This window comes from Alosa sapidissima, chromosome 23 (assembly GCF_018492685.1).
Source record: "Alosa sapidissima isolate fAloSap1 chromosome 23, fAloSap1.pri, whole genome shotgun sequence".
Taxonomy (NCBI): domain Eukaryota; kingdom Metazoa; phylum Chordata; class Actinopteri; order Clupeiformes; family Clupeidae; genus Alosa; species Alosa sapidissima.
In genome coordinates this window covers 17,777,186-17,797,242 of record NC_055979.1, presented here as the reverse complement: position 1 = coordinate 17,797,242, position 20,057 = coordinate 17,777,186, and the positions used below count along the sequence as shown (strand labels likewise).

General features: G+C 42.2%; 1 protein-coding gene across 4 annotated transcripts; it reads left to right on the top strand.

The window, feature by feature from the left end:
• The first annotated feature begins 4,060 nt into the window (after nucleotides 1–4,060).
• LOC121698772 (centrosome-associated protein 350-like) lies at nucleotides 4,061–19,444 on the top strand. Of its 4 annotated transcripts, none has more exons than XM_042081135.1 (13): nucleotides 4,061–4,155; nucleotides 4,247–4,356; nucleotides 4,846–4,971; nucleotides 5,384–5,577; nucleotides 7,411–7,483; nucleotides 7,861–7,998; nucleotides 8,278–8,388; nucleotides 8,766–8,927; nucleotides 9,319–9,552; nucleotides 17,827–18,228; nucleotides 18,332–18,475; nucleotides 18,773–18,898; nucleotides 19,258–19,444. In XM_042081135.1, the coding sequence occupies exons 1-13, from the start codon at nucleotides 4,128–4,130 to the stop codon at nucleotides 19,414–19,416; spliced, it is 2,007 nt and encodes a 668-aa protein (XP_041937069.1). In that variant the 5' UTR covers nucleotides 4,061–4,127; the 3' UTR covers nucleotides 19,417–19,444. The 4 variants fall into 4 exon arrangements, with proteins under 4 accessions (XP_041937069.1, XP_041937072.1, XP_041937068.1 ...); XM_042081134.1 differs by lacking the exons at nucleotides 4,061–4,155; nucleotides 4,247–4,356; nucleotides 4,846–4,971; ... (4 more) ...; nucleotides 8,766–8,927; nucleotides 9,319–9,552 and adding exons at nucleotides 13,359–13,521; nucleotides 13,613–13,740; nucleotides 14,019–14,144; ... (4 more) ...; nucleotides 16,658–16,819; nucleotides 17,213–17,443; XM_042081137.1 differs by lacking the exons at nucleotides 4,061–4,155; nucleotides 4,247–4,356; nucleotides 4,846–4,971; ... (4 more) ...; nucleotides 8,766–8,927; nucleotides 9,319–9,552 and adding exons at nucleotides 13,613–13,744; nucleotides 14,019–14,144; nucleotides 14,462–14,655; ... (3 more) ...; nucleotides 16,658–16,819; nucleotides 17,213–17,443.
• The last annotated feature ends 613 nt before the right edge of the window (nucleotides 19,445–20,057 follow it).

Genomic DNA, 20,057 nt, shown 5'->3' with positions numbered 1-20,057 from the left:
CAGAGCAAAGCACCTTTTCCTTTCCAGGTATTTAAAGGTAAACGCCAGACAGGTATTTAGCAGACAGTTTTATCCAAAGCGTTGGGAATCGAACCCTGGGCCAACCGCAGAGTGGCGACCTGCTGCATCGCCATTTGGTGGCTGAGGTAGATACTGATTTCCCTGTTCTTTCGACAAAATCCACACCTATCCAGAGAGCTCCAATTGCTCTTGCTGTTGCTGGCAGGACTGCTGCGTGCATTTCTGACATCTGTAGTGATGGTGGTGGTGGTCTAGTGGTCAGGGATCTGAACTTCCACAATGGAAAACTTGAAGGTTGTAAGTTCAATTCGAGGAGCTGCCACCATTGTGACTCTGAGCAGGTCACTATGGGTACATGCATTGTACTGAGAAGCTGTCTCTGGAGCCAACTCTGTCCATACAATGACAATTTCATTACATTTCCTTTTTATGTCATTCCTGAAAAGCAAAACGAAAAACTGTAATGTGCCAACCGAGTCATGTTTGATTGTTCATTGAATGACATAACAGGACCAGAATGCTCTGCAAGTGCACAGAATGTTTTTTTTGTAATAACTGTGTTAATTAGTTGTTTACTTTAATGACATGTTTAGTAATATCAGCCATCAGGTAATTTATGCCTTAAAGTGTGTGTTCCAGTTAGTGCCAGCCTTGCCTGCTGTTCTGTGCCAGGGTATAAAAAACCTTTGCCATCCTGCATTAGTGTCAGTCTGTTGTGAAGTTCTGTGCATCTGCGAATAAAAGGCAATTTTCTATGCTACAATACTATATGATTTCTAGTTCTAGGCCTACTGCAGTGTATATTTAGCCTAGAAATCTAGACGCACCCTAGCGGTAGTGTTATTATTGTTCTGTAATTCCTCTATTATAAGCTACACAAATGCTGTTTGCATGGGCGTAGATTTAGGGTGGGACGCTCATGACTAGTCCTAACCAATATTTTAAGATGACAAAATTGTCCCCACCAATATTTTAGCGAACTCATTTGTGCTGCTGATCATTCCGACAGCCAGCACGACAGTAGGCCTACAAGAAACGTCGTCATTTGATTGGCTGAAAACCCGAGGGGGAGGGGGAAGGGTTATCTGACACGCATGCTGCACACACATTGCTTTATTGCACTGGTAGTCAAGCGAGCAGGTGTGTCAACGACAACGGTAGGCTAAACAAAACCTCACCGGTTTCACAAAAACCGGCGTTGTGTGCACGGCCCCTAAGTTACCAGGGCTGTCTGTCAATACATAGGCCTACCCCATGAAAGGCCAGAGTGAAACATTTTGATATTCCCTTTTGCCTTTAGCATACATACAAACCCCTTTTTGTGGTGTGTAGATCAGCTATGCCACCCAAGAAGAAGAAAGGGGACATACGAAGCTTTTTCATAAAGCAGAGTATAAGTAAGCAAAACTAGATGTACCGCAGAGCGGTACAAAATATGACCGCCGCCCAGTCCAGCACGTTTTCCACAAAAATAATTCACGCTGAAAGGAATATATGATTCTAACTGTCTCACTGAATTGCATTATGCACACTCAATTCTCACTGGTATCTGCTAGACAACAAGTACCAAAACATGATTAGTTCATAGATTTCACATGTAATATACATTTTATACAACCCCACCCCCATCTTGCCTGTTCATAATTCTAAGAAATTCTTGAATTGTGTGAATGTGTGCGTGTACAGTACATGTTTATGTTTATGTGTGGGTGGGTGGGTGTGTGTGCGTGCATGTGTGTGTTTGCCTGTTTATGTGCCTGTGTGTGTGCATGTGCATGCATGCGTATATATGTCTACTGTGTGAGTATGTGTCATACGTAGGATTACTGTGAATGTATGTGTGTGCGTGTGTATCTGTTTATGCACATGTGTGCATATGGAATGGGTTTACATGACCCCTGGAGACAAAAAAAAATCTGACTAAACCTATATGACCGCCGCTTCGCTGCGTGGCGGTCATAATAACTAGCCACACAAGCTAGCACTGGTAGTGACCAGGCTTTCAAATTATGCAGATTCTATTATGTGGAAAAATAGTATTAACTGGCATATGTTACCCAGGATATTGTTAAAGATAAACCTAGCTTCTGTAATCTTTCAACCAAGGTCAGGAGTATTGATTAGGGGTGTGCAGCACGGTCGCATAGAAGTCGCGCTATCACAATAGATGCTATTACCAAGTCACTGAATGTTAATTAGCCTACCTTAAGTTAGAATCTTGGAAGTCACAATAAACATTGGATCTGGACATTTTTCGTTTCTATTCTGTTTATGTTATGAATTTCTGAGTGTAGCCTACACAATGCAGAGAAATAAAAGGGAGACCCAAATTCGTTTGAAGGACTGTCATTGCATTATGACACATGCTGTAAAAACGTGTTGGCATGTGAATAAGTTAACACTGTTGGTTATTCAAATATAATGAATCATTATTTGATGAATAATATCCAAATAACACTATCATATACAATATGGTAGGAGGGTTAAACTCGCTAGCCAAAGGATAGGCTACAAAATGAATGAACCACTTTGTATGCAGGAAAGACAGCATCAAACCACTACAGATGGATGGCAGGTTGAGGAAACAGCAGGGCTTCAGGTGAGGTTCTAATTATTAGCCTATGTCAAATTGTCAATTCAGTTGGAGTCAGCAGCATTGCTGTACAATATAATGAGATGGAGTAGATTCACTTCTGATATTCTGTATTGCCAACAGTCTGAAATAACAAAGGAAATCGCCATTAAGGCACTGGTATCTTACAGCAAAAGAATTCCAATTACAGTTAAGCAAATACAAATATAATTTAGAGTCGCATAAATTCATAGACATATTCAATCCTAAACTATGGTGCATTTCCATACTCATTAACATAAATAAAATACTATATGACTATATGATATATATGACTATATAATCTGGGCAAATTTAAGATATGCTTAGCTTCTGTTATCATATTTTCTCTCCAGTCGGAGATGCTAGTTTAACTTTAGAGTACTATAAATAATGAAAGAGGCTATTGTCTATTGACAATCTGACTCTTGTCAGTAAAAGTTAACTTTTCAGCGGGGGGTTGGACGTCCCCACCAAAGCTGAGACCAAACCTAGCCCTTGGCTGTTTGGTGTTGTATTAGGTGTTTTACTACTTGGCTGCGTAATGATCATATTTGCCATGGCAGTCGCTTAAAAGCTTAGCATTTGGTCTAGCTGGGAGGTAATCACACACAGGGACAAGTGAGCATACGACTAAGCAATACACAACAATTAGAATGACAAATCAAATCGAAGAAATAAAATAGTGTAGCCTACATTAACACCGTAGTAGCACACTTGATAAAGTAAATACATAATCGTCAGCTCCTGCCATGAAGCCGAAAACATAGCTAGCAACAACACATTGCAAACGGGTTGCTTTCTCCCAGTTAGCTATTAAAACTTGACCAACATAGCGTTAACCACTTGCAACAGGCTGCAAAGTGAGAAAACTGACGCGCAACATTGAACGAGACAGATCTTAATAACACATGCAATCTTATGTATCATTCCGTACCAGGGTAAATTACGATATAAACTCATGGTATAGGAATATGCTATACCCTATAGCATATTGCAGGAGTGATTAAAAAAAGTCAGGAGCGGACCTGCGGCTGACAATGGGACTTGACCTAACGGCTCGTCCAGAGATGTGGAACTCCGCTTGACCTTGCGGCTCCTCTTACTGGCTCTGCAACGAGCACCACCTGCAGTGTGGGACAGTAGGCCTACGTTATGCCCCTGTACGGGATTCTGTATGAGAAAACAGATACAATTGAGAGGGATGAGCTTGTGGTTGGTGAATATTTTATTTACTATTAGTTGTAGTCAGTGTATCATATTCGTAATGCAATAGTCCCAGAATAAAACTGCAAGTTCAAGAGGCATTCCACGTTCACTATCTTACGACGTCACGTCGCAGACTGCGCTTTTATTACGTCATTAGGATTCTGTTGTTTACGTGGAATGTTAGTTGAGTTTACAGTTTTATTCTGAACATTACCTGGCTGGTGTGCAGACGGTTATCGGCTACATATCAACTGACTTAAAACTCATAAGGTGTGTGTTTGCCCACATGATCATGGGTGCAACGGTGGTCGAAGGTAAGAAAATAATGGAAGGCTACTCCTAGGCCATTCAAATATTGACTGATATTATTTTCAGCACATCCTAATTTTTCAATCATGATTTCAGGTGAGCCACGCGGTGGCGTACCTTCATACATGCCACCTTCATTGGAATTTTCTGAGGCCATGATCATGGATCAAAACAATCCATTCAAGCTCTTAATTGATCAAAAAAAAGTAAGTGTGGCTAAATAACGGAACAAAAATCATCATTTTAGGTATTTAGATTTGAGTCGATTCGATTAGATTCAACTTAATTGTCATTGTGCAGAGTACAAATACAAAGACAACGAAATGCAGCTTGCGTAGACAAAGTATAGACAGGTGGTCTATACCTGTATTCAGTATGAACCATATAGACAGATTTACAGTATGTTCATCTACAGTGTGCAGTATGGTAACAGTACCATTGTAGTGCAGAAACAATAACCATATAAGAGTAGCCTAGTAAGAACAACTGTATGTGCAGGATGAATAGTATGAGGAGCAGTAGAATATGGCTATGTATAAGTGTAAATACAGCAGGTACATCTATAAATAATAGAACTCTATGGGTGGGATAGGTTAGTGCAACTGGGGGGGGGGGGGTCTGTTGAGGGGCTAAAAAATGGATAGGAGAAAGTTTCAAACGTGAAGACCATTTACCAGCCATTTACGTACCCACAGGTGCAAGGTCCAAACAAGGAAAAATACCTGTTGGGTATGAAGGTTTGGCTGCAGACCCAGATGGGAATGCAGCGTGTGGGACAACACCTTCCCCAACTGAACGGCACTGTCCCCTTACCTGAGGAGGTACCTGCTTTAGTCAACCCAGCAGTTTAGTGCTTGAGAACTGCTCTGGTTCTGATCTGATCAGCGGCCAAGATGCTGAAACTACTTTAGTTCTGATTCAATTACACACCAACATACTAATAAATAAATAATACATAAATAAATCACTCAGATATACATACCCTGATTCTCATCCAAAATACTGAAGCTGTTTTAGTTCTGATTTGACTACACACCAACATACTATAAATCATTCAGATTCTGCCCTGATTGTCCAAGATACTGAAGCTGTTTTAGTTCTGACCCGATTACACACCTACATACTGAAACCACTCTGATTCGATGGGCACATAGTCCATTCCAGACTGCCTTTGGCTTTTTTTAGCAGATAAGCTGTTCCCCAGTAACCCAACCCCCCTCTTTGTACCCTCAGGCTGTGTTAGCGGCTGCTGCCTGCCCCTCTGTGGTGGATGACGGCTGGACATCATTCATGTTCAGCATGATCCACCGGATGGTGACGGAGGAGAACGGCCGAGCTGAGCTCTGGGCCACCGTGCTCCAGTTTAAGGAGCAGGCCCTCGTCCAGGAAGCCCAAGCCAAACTCGACCTGCTGTCCTGCCAACCAAGGCAGGTGTTGCCCATATGATCACACACACCTATACACACTTTGCCCATATCATACACCGATACACACGTAAATGCACTCAACTCTACTGTCTGACAGACTGGTGTCAAAATGTAAATAGATTGACTGGGGCGGTGATATTGTAGTGGTTAAGGAGCTGAGCTAGCTAAAGTTATAGATTCAATTCCCGGCTTCCACAGTTGTGCTCTTCAGCAAGGCACTTAACCCCGAGTTGCTCTGGAGACAGTGGCCTTGTAATACCTGTAATATAAATTACATATAAGTCGCTTTAGATATAAGCGTCTGCTAAATGAACCAGAAATTCTATTCAAATCAATTCCAAATTTGATATAAAATATATAGTGCAGACATAGTTACTGCGATGTTGCTAGGGTAGACAGTGTGGTTGTTATGCTAAATAAAGTGGTTGCTATGCTGGTTGCTAGGGTGGTTACTAGGTTTATATTTTGGTAGTGGTTGCTAGGTTGTTGCTTAGGTAATAGAGATGGTTGCTATGGTGTTGCTAGGGTTATCCCATTGGTTGCTATGGTGATTGCTAGGATGACATTATGATGGTGGTTGCTAGGTTGTTGTTTGGGTAATTGAGATGGTTGTTAGGTTATTGTTAGGGTAGATATGGTGATTGCTATGCTAAATAAAGCGGTTGCTATACTGGTTGCTAGGGTAATCATGTTGGTTGCTATGGTGGTTGCTCGGTTGACATTATGGTAGTGGTTGCTAGGTTGTTGCTAGGGTAATTGAGATGGTTGCTAGGGTAATTATAGTGGTTCCTATGATATTAAAGTGGTTTCTATGTTGGTTGCTAGGTAGGAATTAAGTGGACATGGATGTTGATAAACAGATAGTTTAATGGATGTTGATAGGTACCATAGTGGATGTTGATAGGCAGATAGTCTGAACAGGCCACTAGAGCAGAGTACTCTAGAACCTTTGGTTGGAACAGGTGCAACTCAGTTTATGACATAATGCCTAATACAAAGTCTATGAGAAAAATAAGTTTGTAAGTTAAACGGTTTAAGTTGAACACCATACGGAAAAAGCAGTCAGCGGAAAAATTATAAGAAGCCTAGGAAGAACAATACAGTGTATTTTCATGCACTGTAATACATGTACCGTATTTTCCAGACTATAAGTCCCTCCGGAGAATAAGTCACATCAGTCAAAAACTGCGTCATGAAGAGGAAAAAACATATAAGTTGTACTGGACTATAAGTGTATTTATTTAGAAATTTATGTCACAAAATCCAAGATCAAGAACAGACATTTAATCTGGAAATGCAATTTATTCAACTACACAATAGCACACAGGACAACAGGCTGAATAGGTGTACGGTATATTAACGTAACACATTAACAGTTATTCAGCTACACAATAGCATAAAGAACATACCTGGGAGGCTGAATAGGCTAAATTAACATAACAAGCCAGCGAGTCCAACAAGCAAGTTACCGGTAAGCATGTTTCAGTTAATTTTTTCAGGGGTACAGGAGCAGCATATAGTTGTCACAAGCCTAAAGTGCCCTCTCGCAGCTGTAGACGGTATTGTTTACTTCTTGGTTCTGGTTTATGTCAGTCAGTATAAATGAACATTTAAAAACATGTTAAATTATATATGTTTTGATATATAAGTCACAACTCACTATAAGTCACAGGACCAGCCAAACTATGAAAACAAGTGCGACTTATAGTCCGGAAAATACGGTAAGTGTAAATGTGACTGCTTGAGGCCTTGCTAGCCAAGGTTGCTGCTGCTTGTTAAATGACTGGCTGCCTGACTACTGCTCCCTCCTGCTCTCCTGTCCTGTCTGTGCAGGTGTGGTGAAGAGGCAGGTCAAGGCCTTCTTGCGGAGAGTATCCGTGTGACCTCCCAGCTGATGCACCAGCAGGTGGGCTATCTGTTTCCTGCAAATGGTCTCCTTGCAATAGTCAAAAAGCGAAACTGACAGGCTATGCAATGTAAAAGACATTTTGATATCTAACGGAACTTAAATCAACTCAATTCAACACTGTATTTCTCAGTGGTCCTTAAACAAACAAACTGATATAAAATGACCTGATATGAAATGTCTGAATGTATTGTGTCTTATTAAATATTTTGATGTCTAATTATGAACTCTCTTTTGTCTGTAATATTTATTGTTATTCTAAGGTCTCCTTTTGCACTGTATCATGATTGACAGTCCTCGTCTGTAAGTCATTTTGGATAAAAGTGTCAGTTGCAAATGAATAAATATAAGTGTAAATGTTTTATTTTTGTCTGCAGGCCCAGATGAAGAAGCTTATTCGGGCCACTCAGGCTGCAAGCGAGGACAGGAAGATGCTCCTGAAACACCTGGCCGACCTCGAGACCCAGAGAGCATCAACCACCCAGCTGCAGAAGCAAGCTGAGGCCTACCAAAAGGTCAGGGGTCACCAGGAAACACACAACCAGCAGGAAAACACACCACACATCACAGTCATCAGGAAAACAGACGACAATACAGTCACCAAGACAACACACACACCACAGTCACCAAGAACATACACACACTGCAGTCACCAGGAAAAATGATCACACACTACAGTCACCAAGAAAACACACACCGGAAAACACACACACACACACACACACACACACACACACCTCAGCCACAGCTGCCTGCAGAGTGGAATGATTTGACGTCATAATTCAACTTTGCAGGAGGCCCAAATGTCTGAGTCTGTCGTAGAGACCTCAGTTCTGCAACCTGGTCAGATGCAGCGAACAGACCTGAAGGCCCCGGAGGCCAAGCTGGTCTCCCCTGCAGAATCTGTAAGTCATTGACTGATTTGTTTCCCCTTAAGCCACCTGCACTTACTGTGGGAAGGCCTATGCCTATCTGATGTACAATACCGGTACTCTTACAGCCGGCCTACACCGGCTACACAATTGAAGCTCTCCATACAAAGAGAATTGTTGCAGCATAAATCATTATACTTCACACTGTAATCTAACCAGATTACATGATAGCAGTGTACAGTATTTCCATCTGTGAACTTGTAAATGCCATACTGTAATCCACCCAGATTGTGCCCTTGAGTAAGGCGCTTAACCCCGAGTTGCTATGGGGACAATGTAGTCCCTTACAATAGAATTGACATATGTAAATTAATACATGTACATTTAAATAACAGTGCATTCATTTCCAGGCTCCTGACCAGGACACTAAGGTCCTCCACTCTGAGGTGCAGGATGCTGAGGACCAGACCTTTGAACAAGATCTGTGTCTGAAGGTGGCGATGGGAGAACACCAGGAGAAGGTGGACAAGTCCTCATACGAGAATGATAAGTATGAAGAGCTCTCCACAAAGGTATGTGGTGTGCAGAGTGACTATAAGGGCATGATCAGACGGGCTGGTTTGTCACTCGTAAAACAGTGAGGTGCACTATATTTTAAGAAAAACATGAAGGTTGTTGGGCGCTTTTCCTCCTCGAGTTGATTTTTCAATTGGAGGTGAAATAAGCAGCCCGTTAAAAGCTTACTGCCTTTACAACACAACAGAAAATCAAAACCAGTTTTCTTACAGATACATCATAAATCATGTACTGATCATGTATAGATGACCCATAAATCATATACTGCAGCTAGTCTTATTCGTTCAGACATATCAAGCATAAGGACATTGTAGACACAGAAGCAGGTTGCACCATTTCTCATATGGTCTCAGTGATGACCTTTCTGATACATTTCTGTGTGTCCAGGATCTTTATGACCTGCTTTTGGCTAAGCAAGGCGAGCTGGAGGAGATCTTCCAGAAGAACGGCACTCTCCGTACTCTGTCTCCGAAGTATGAGGTGGCTTCTCATGATGCTGCAGTGATGCCGGACGACACAGAGGACATTGACCTTCAGTGCAAAGATGACTTTGAGTCCGGCGAGGATGAGGCTGAGACCTGCTCGTCCCTCAGCAGCACTGATGACTGCGTAGAGTTTCTGGTGAGACCCTGCCTGACCTCTGACCTTCCCACAGAGTTCTAACCATATATATATATACGTCGATACCGCATGGTTCTAACCATAGATATATATACGTCGATACCAGATACCATAATACCCAACACAGGTGACACTTGGCACAGGCTGGGTCACATACTAGAGGCAACAAATATCAGGCTATTCTTAACACTTTTCTTTGGAACCTAATGTTCTGTTTGGTCTGATAAGAACCAGCATCAGACTGACCCGTAAATGTACAACCCAAGTCTTTTGGGGTGATGGAGAAGATTTCTCCAGGCACTAACGTCTAAGCATTAAACTAAGATTGTCACATTCCCAGCCTTCACCTGGTCCTTTAAGATCCTGTAAGTAAAACTCGCATTCTCTCTTTCAGCTCACTGACAGTGCCGTGTCCGCTGCGGAGGAGACACCCCGAGTCTCAGCCCGTTCTGACCAGCAGGCGTTGGGCCAGCTTAACCGCGAGGACAAGGCCGCCCCCTCCAACACCAGGGCTCAGGACCAAGCCTCCTGGAGCACTAAAGCTGGGCAGGCGGGGTCAAAGGTCACGATCCCCACCAGACAGCTGCAGGTGCAGGCCCTTGACACGCCGCACCACCCGGGCAAGGTGGAGATGCTCGTGCACCACGCCGTGCAGGAGATGTGGCAGAGCTTTGAGCTCGGACAAGGCCCAAAGGATCTCTCCGGAGTCCGAACCCCCAGGCCATCGGAGCAGTATCTGGTGATGGATACCCCTGGACAAGCCACAAACACCATCAGCAGACGCAGTTACAACAAGGTTCGATAAGAGTCGAGGGAATAGGCAACATAGCCAATACAACTTAATTGCATTGAGATGTTGTTCATTGATGTTTGTTTGTATTAATGTAAAAGAGTTTAATCTAAAGTGTAAACTGGTAGTAATAACAAAAATGATGTATTTATCTATTTACCTTAATATTTAATATATATTTAGATCCAAATACACTTTTATGAATTTTCAAACCAGTTCAAATATATATGATCTGAATCTAGGACATTTTTCGCTCTGTATTACAATCTGCTTTTTCCTGGATAAGCTAAATTCAGGACAATCCCAGAAAGTTTTGAAGGCATCACCTTGTTGAATTTATGTTACATTCAAAGGCTGAGATATATTTTGTCACTTTTGTTTTCATGTTTATTTATTTATTTATTCATTTGCAAGAGCTGTCTACATGTGAATCAAAAAGTAAATGCATATATTTGTGAATAAAAAAAAAACAAATCTGACCTCATATCAATTAATTGTAAATTTCACTTTTGTCTATTTTTCCTTCACCTCCCCTGAAGTCCTGAACACTAATTCTCTATGACTCCATTTTGGATTTTCTTCTTTACATTGTTGTTCCAACTATCTACACATGTTTAGTAGGCTACAGCACATCAGCATTTCAAACAAGCTTGAATGATGTTGCTGCTTTTATTGTAGGGAAACAAGACTGAAGTAGACTGCTGTAAAAGAGAGAGAAGGAAAAAAGCAAAATAAGTGGGAAGAGGGTGAGACTTTAAATTAATTGGATGAGACTCAAAGGGGGGGGGGGGGGGGGGGGTGCAAGTGTGTGTGTTTGGAGGGCGGGGGCGGGTCAGTCAAAAGCCTTTTAGTCAGTAGTGCTGTGGCGCAACTGGCTACAGCAACCGTTCCACATTGGGGTCCAAGTGTCCATGGGAACCCGGTGCTAAAACATCAATTATAATTCTGAGAACACTCTTTTTGATGAACAGTACTACAAAAAGAATGCATTGAACAAGAACATAAACAAGAACAGAAATAACTATTTAGAACATGTGTACATACAATGCTATCCAGTATCCAGCATATTTCAGTCCCTGTTTACGGACAATAGCAACAAGTGCAAGTCAAGTTGTACACGTAACTTCTTACAACAGGGCGAAGCATCTTGTAATCTACAGGTAACTGGTATTTAAAGGTAAACGTCAGACAGGTATTTAGCAGACAGTTTTATCCAAAGCGTTGGGAATCGAACCCTGGGCCAACCGCAGAGTGGCGACCTGCTGCATCGCCAAGCCCCATATCTCCTAGTGATGTTGGTGGTGGTCTAGTGGTCAAGGATCTGAACTTCCACAATGGAACACTTGAAGGTTGTGAGTTCAATCCGAGGAGCTGCCACCATTGTGACTCAGAGCAGGTCACTATGGGTACATTGTACTGAGGAGCTGTCTCTGGAGCCAACTCTGTCCAAGGTCTCCCACAACTGCCCCACGGTGAAGATAGCCTTTTTTTTCAGACTCAACCTGGGTTCCCTTGGGTATTTGGATCTGAACATGGTATGGACGCTGTAGCACCCGAGATGAAGATAATCTTACCACAAAATAATCCATTCTGGTTGAATTCTTCTGATGTAGGCCTGTCTCCCAATGGCCAGTGCAGTGTCTTGGAACTAGAAATACAATGACAATTTCATTACTTTTCCTTTTTATGTCATTCCTGAAAAGCTAAAGGAAAAACTGTAATGTGCCAACCGAGTCATGTTTGATTGTTCATTGAATGACATCACAGCACCAGAATGCTCTGCAAGTGCACAGAATGTTTTATTGTAATAACTGTGCTAGTTGTTTACTTTAGTAATATCAGCCATCAGGTAATTTATGCCTTAAAGTGTGTTCCAGTTAGTGCCACCCTTGCCTGCTGTTCTGTGCCAGGGTATAAAAAACCTTTGCCATCCTGCATTAGTGTCAGTCTGTTGTGAAGTTCTGTGCATCTGCGAATAAACTAGTTCTAGGCCTACTGTAGTGTATATTTAGCCTATAAATCTAGACGCACCCTAGCGGTAGTGTTATGATTCTGTAATTCATCTATAAGCTACACAAATGCTGTTTGGTGTTGTATTAGGTGTTTTTACTACTTGGCTGCGTAATGATCAGTATAAATTGCCATGGCAGTCGCTTAAAAGCTTAGCATTTGGTCTAGCTGGGAGGTAATCACACACAGGGACAAATGCGCATACGACTAAGCAATGCACAACAATTAGAATGACAATAATCAAATCGAAGAAATAAAATAGTGTAGTCTACATTAACACCTTAGCACCACACTTGATAAAGTAAATACATAATCGTCAGCTCCTGTCATGAAGCCGAAAACATAGCCTACTAGCAACAACACATTGCAAACGGGTTGCTTTCTCCCAGTTAGCTATGATCAAATAAAACTTGACCAACAAACCGTGTAATAGGCGTAGCGTTAACCACTTGCAACAGGCTACACCGTGAGAAAACTGACGCTCAACATTGAACGAGGCAAATCTTAATAACTTAATAACGCATGCAATCTTATGCATCATTCAGTACCACGGTAAATATCGATATAAACTAATGCTATAGCTATATGCTAGTGATTAAAAAATGGGACTTGACCTAACGGCTCGTCCAGAGATGTGGGGCTCCGCTTGACCTTGCGGCTCCTCTTATTGGCTCTGCAAGGAGCACCACCTGCAGTGTGGGACAGTAGGCCTACGTTATGCCCCTGTACGGGATTCTGTATGAAAAAACAGATGCAATTGAGAGGGATGAGCTTGTGGTTAGTGAATATTTTATTTACTATTAGTTGCAGTCAGTGTATCACAGAGCATGGCTCTGGTGTACCATATTCGTAATGCATTAGTCCCAGAATAAAACTGCAAGTTCAAGAGGCATCCACGTTCACTATCTTACGACGTCACGTCGCAGACTGTTCAGTCCAACTATTATGACAACTCATTAGGCTTTTATTACGTCATTAGGATTCTGTTGTTTATGTGGAATGTTAGTTGTTTACAGTTTTATTCTGAACATTACCTGGCTGGTGTGCAGACGTTTTTTTTAATCGCTCTTGATTTCTCACGGATTTTAGAATAGGCTACATATCAACTGACTTAAAACTCATAAGGTGTGTGTTTGCCCACATGATCATGGGTGCAACGGTGGTCGAAGGTAAGAAAATAATGGAAGGCTACTCCTAGGCCATTTAAATATTGACTGATATTATTTTCAGCACATCCTAATATTCCAATCATGATTTCAGGTGAGCCACACGGTGGCGTACCTTCATACATGCCACCTTCATTGGAATTTTCTGGCCTTGAAGGCCAAACTGAGGCCATGATCATGGATCAAAACAATCCATTCAAGGTCTTAATTGATCAAAAAAAAGTAAGTGTGGCTAAATAACGGAAGAATTAAGAACGGAAGTTAGAATACTACAGTGTATTAACAGAATATATTCTGAGAAAAACAGAATAAATATGGATATTCATTAAGTATAATTACATCATGTACATCTATAAATAATAGAACACTATGGGTGGGATAGGGTAGTGCAACTGGGGGGCGGGGGGGGGGGGGGGGGGGGGGTCTGTTGAGGGCCTAAAAATGGATAGGAGAAAGTTTCAAACGTGAAGACCATTTACCAGCCATTTGCGTACCCACAGGTGCAAGGTCCAAACAAGGAAAAATACCTGTTGGGTATGAAGGTTTGGCTGCAGACCCAGATGGGAATGCAGCGTGTGGGACAACACCTTCCCCGACTGAACGGCACTGTCCCCTTACCTGAGGAGGTACCTGCTTTAGTCAACCCAGCAGTTTAGTGCTTGAGATTCTGAAACTGCTCTGGTTCTGATCTGATCAGCGGCCAAGATGCTGAAACTACTTTAGTTCTGATTCAATTACACACCAACATACTATAAATAAATCACTCAGATATACATACCCTGATTCTCACCCAAGATACTGAAGCTGTTTTAGTCCTGACCCGATTACACACCTATACTGAAACCACTCTGATTCGACATGATGGGCACATACTCCATTCCGGACTGCCTTTCAGCAGATAAGCTGTTCCCCAGTAACCCAGTCCCCCTTTTTGTACCCTCAGGCTGCGTTAGCGGCTGCTGCTTGCCCCTCTGTGGTGGATGACGGCTGGACATCATTCATGTTCAGCATGATCCACCGGATGGTGACGGAGGAGAACGGCCGAGCTGAGCTCTGGGCCACCGTGCTCCAGTTTAAGGAGCAGGCCCTCGTCCAGGAAGCCCAAGCCAAACTCGACCTGCTGTCCTGCCAACCAAGGCAGGTGTTGCCCATATGATCACACACACCTATACACACTTAAAGCACATTCACACTAGAGCCTTTGGTCCGGATCCAATTTCGTTTAGAATGTGGGCCATTTTTTTGCCCATATCATACACCGATACACACGTAAATGCACTCAGCTCTACTGTCTGATAGACTGGTGTCCAAATGTAGATAGATTTACGGTGATATGATACATTGCGGTGATAATGTAGCGGTTAAGGAGCTGGGCTAGCTAAAGTTATGGATTCAATTCCCGGCTTCCACAGTTGTGCTCTTCAGCAAGGCACTTTAAGGCACTGTGTTAACTTAACACATTAACAGTTATTCAGCTACCCAATAGCATAAAGAACATACCTGGGAGGCTGAATAGGCTAAATTAACATTCATTCAACAAGCATGATTCAGTTAATTTTTTCAGGGGTACAGGAGCAGCATATAGTTGTCATAAGCCTAAAGTGCCCCTCTTGCGGCTGTAGACGGTATTGTTTACTTTTTGGTTCATGTCAGTCAGTATAAATTAACATTTAAAAACATGTTAAATTATATATATTTTGATATAAGTCACAACTGACTATAAGTCACAGGGCCAGCCAAACTATGAAAACAAGTGCGACTTATAGTCCGGAAAATACGGTAAGTGTAAATGTGACTGCTTGAGGCCTTGCTAGTCAAGGTTGATGCTGCTTGTTAAATGACTGGCTGCCTGACTACTGCTCCCTCCTACTCTCCTGTCCTGTCTGTGCAGGTGTGGTGAAGAGGCAGGTCAAGGCCCTCTTACGGAGTGTATTCGTGTGACCTCCCAGCTGATGCACCAGCAGGTGGGCTATCTGTTTCCTGCAAATGGTCTCCTTGCAATAGTCAAAAAGCGAAACTGACAGGCTATGCAATGTAAAATACATTTTGATGTCTAACGGAACTTAAATTCAACACTGTATTTCTCAGTGGTCCTTAAACAAACAAACTGATATAAAATGACCTGATATAAAATGTCTGAATGAATTGTGTCTTATTAAATATTATGATGTCTAATTATGAACTCTCTTTTGTCTGTAATATTTATTGTTATTCTAAGGTCTCCTTTTGCACTGTAGCATGATTGACAGTCCTCGTCTGTAAGTCATTTTGGATAAAAGTGTCAGTTGCAAATGAATACATATAAGTGTAAATGTTTTATTTTTGTCTGCAGGCCCAGATGAAGAAGCTTATTCAGGCCACTCAGGCTGCAAGCGAGGACAGGAAGATGCTCCTGAAACACCTGGACGACCTCAAGACCCAGAGAGCATCAACCATTCAGCTGCAGAAGCAAGCTGAGGTCTACCGAAAGGTCAGGGGTCACCAGGAAACACACAACCAGCAGGAAAACTACAGTCACCAAGAAAACACACACAATAAAGTCACTAGTAAAAAACACACATACTATAGTCACCAGGAAAACACACACACACACACCTCAGCCACAGCTGCCTGCAGTGGAATGATTTGACGTCATAATTCAACTTTGCAGGAGGCCCAAATGTCTGAGTCTGTCGTAGAGACCTCAGTTCTGCAACCTGGTCAGATGCAGCGAACAGACCTGAAGGTCCCGGAGGCCAAGCTGGTCTCCCCTGCAGCATCTGTAAGTCATTGACTGATTTGTTTCCCCTTAAAGCCACCTGTACTTACTGTGGGAAGGCCTATGCCTATCTGATGTACAATACCGGTACTCTTACAGCCGGCCTACACCGGCTACACAATTGAAGCTCTCCATACAAAGAAAATTGTTGCAGCATAAATCATTATACTTCACACTGTAATCTAACCAGATTACATGATAGCAGTGTACAGTATTTCCATCTGTGAACTTGTAAATACCATACTGTAATCCACCCAGATTGTGCCCTTGAGTAAGGTGCTTAACCCCAAGTTGCTATGGGGACAATGTAGTCCCTTACAATAGAATTGACATATGTAAATTAATACATGTACATTTAAATAACAGTGCATTAATTTCCAGGCTCCTGACCAGGACACTAAGGTCCTCTACTCTGAGGTGCAGGATACTGAGGACCAGACCTTTGAACAAGATCTGAGTCTGAAGGTGGCGATGGGAGAACACCAGGAGAAGGTGGACAAGTCCTCATACGAGAATGATAAGTATGAAGAGCTCTCCACAAAGGTATGTGGTGTGCAGAGTGACTATAAGGGCATGATCAGACAGGGGCTGGTTTGTCACTCGTAAAACAGTGAGGTGCACTATATTTTGATAAAAACATGAAGGTTGTTGGGCGCTTTTCCTCATCGAGTTGATTTTTCAATTGGAGGTGAAATAAGCAGCCCGTTAAAAGCTTACTGCCTTTACAACACAACAGAAAATCAAAACCAGTTTTCTTACAGATACATCATAAATCATGTACTGATCATGTATAGATGACCCATAAATCATATACTGCAGCTAGTCTTATTCGTTCAGACATATCAAGCATAAGGACATTGTAGACACAGAAGCAGGTTGCACCATTTCTCATATGGTCTCAGTGATGACCTTTCTGATACATTTCTGTGTGTCCAGGATCTTTATGACCTGCTTTTGGCTAAGCAAGGCGAGCTGGAGGAGATCTTCCAGAAGAACGGCACTCTCCGTACTCTGTCTCCGAAGTATGAGGTGGCTTCTCATGATGTTGCAGTGATACCGGACGACACGGACAGTGACCTTCAGTACAAAGACGACTTTGAGTCCGGCGAGGATGAGGCTGAGACCTGCTCGTCCCTCAGCAGCACTGATGACTGCGTAGAGTTTCTGGTGAGACCCTGCCTGACCTCTGACCTTCCCACAGAGCTCTAACCATATATATATATACGTCGATACCGCATGGTTCTAACCATAGATATATATACGTCGATACCAGATACCATAATACCCAACACAGGTGACACTTGGCACAGGCTGGGTCACATACTAGAGGCAACAAATATCAGGCTATTTTTAACACTTTTCTTTGGAACCTAATGTTCTGTTTGGTCTGATAAGAACCAGCATCAGACTGACCCGTAAATGTACAACCCAAGTCTTTTGGGGTGATGGAGAAGATTTCTCCAGGCACTAACGTCTAAGCACTAAACTAAGATTGTCCTTCACCTGGTCCTTTAAGATCCTGTAAGTAAAACTCACATTCTCTCTTTTAGCTCACTGACAGTGCCGTGTCCGCTGCGGAGGAGACACCCCGAGTCTCAGCCCGTTCTGACCAGCAGGCGTTGGGCCAGCTTAACCGCGAGGACAAGGCCGCCCCCTCCAACACCAGGGCTCAGGACCAAGCCTCCTGGAGCACTAAAGCTGGGCAGGCGGGGTCAAAGGTCACGATCCCCACCAGACAGCTGCAGGTGCAGGCCCTTGACACGCCGCACCACCCGGGCAAGGTGGAGATGCTCGTGCACCACGCCGTGCAGGAGATGTGGCAGAGCTTTGAGCTCGGACAAGGCCCAAAGGATCTCTCCGGAGTCCGAACCCCCAGGCCATCGGAGCAGTATCTGGTGATGGATACCCCTGGACAAGCCACAAACACCATCAGCAGACGCAGTTACAACAAGGTTCGATAAGAGTCGAGGGAATAGGCAACATAGCCAATACAACTTAATTGCATTGAGATGTTGTTCATTGATGTTTGTTTGTATTATTTCTGTACATGTGCAGCTCATCTTTGATCTGTCCTGGGAGACCCTTCAGGACCTCTGTGCCAAAGACCCTACCACACAGCCTGTGTGGAAACAAATTCAGCCTGAGCGCCGTAACTATGTCAACAAGCTGAAATCCTTTGATGGCCTTTCAAAAGTCCAGGTAAAGCAATAACATTTGAATAGACAATATATGACATCTGCCCATCTGTTTAAGACATCTATTTAAAAACTTCTGTAGAATTCCTGAGTCATTTTAACTAACAAACATCCTGTAATAGACCCTTTCAAATATGTTCCCAGAGGGTTTCAATGTTCAGAAACGTTCAAAACCAACGCAGATACTTTGGAATGAAAATGTGTAATGCTCTACAAAATGTTGTTTTTTAAATTTCGCATCTGTTTGTTTATTAAGTTGAAAGGGTCTATAGAGGGCTAATAGTCTCCTGTCTTTATCCAGCATTACATCACTGAGGAAGTCTTCAAGCTTTGTGGCCTCCAGGAAGGAAAAGATGCAGGGGCTTATGGGAAGGTTTTTGCCCACATTTTCAAAGGCCTCAATATGGAGAAATATGATCAGATCTTGGTGAGTTCCAATGCTGCAAGAGCACAACACTACATATGTTCTTTGGAACTGACCCATCATGATATATATAAGGCATACTGTAAAACATCCAGTACATGTTTGTAAATGCAATTACAGTTCCTTATCACCCGGAGAGAAGAAATACTCTTTTCTGATTGGCTGGGGGGCTTTAAATTCTGAATAACGGGACACCTATGAAGTAGATCTGCTTAAAAAAAGTTTAATCGCCGCTTCATATAACTAACATAGTAGGAAGACGGTTGAGCCTGGAGGCAGGCTTCACAACAATGGAATCAAACACTAAAAAAATGGTACAAACACTGAACACACTAACTCTTCACATCAACTCGGTCCTCCAGATCAAAGACATACCTGTGGAGGAACACCAGTGGCGTGACCAAGACCGAGAGGCCTACGATGTAAAGAACAAGTACGCCAAAGTGGTTTTTGATCACTTAATAGACGACACCCTCACATGCCTGCTTGGCCTTTCAAAAAAGAAAAACAAAAGGTCCTAAAGCCCCTCCCATCCCCTGTGCCCCCCAACCCCATTACTCCCTATTAAATGTCATTGCAAATGTAGTGGTACGCCTTCTTCTTATAGGAGAGTTGTTGGTTACAGACCAACTAATGCATACAATGTATTGTAAAAGAGTTTAATCTAAACTGTAAACTGGTAGTAATAACACAAACAATCAAAACTATTTTTTTTATTTATTTATTTGTTTGTTTATTTACCTTAATATTTAACATAATGGTAACATATTTTCTCATGTTTGAATTGAGTGTGTGTGCATGTGAGAGAGATTTGTAATAACTTATGTATTTCACATTGTAAAAGATCCAAATACATTTTTATGAATTTTATATATGATCCAATTCTAGGACATTTTTCTCTCTGTAATGCAATCTGCTTTTTTCTGGATAAGCTAAATCCTCACGGGTGGTAAATCAAGAAAATCATCAAATATTTACTAAAATGATCCATGTTGATTATATCAAACATGATTTTATTCTGAATAAATATGTATAAAGTCATCAGGAAAGTATGTTTAATTCTGAAAATAGTTTGATAGGAATATAACTTATACGTGGTTATATTTTAGATGTAAATGTCATGTTGGTTAATCTGGACACATGGAAATGGCCATGCACTTGT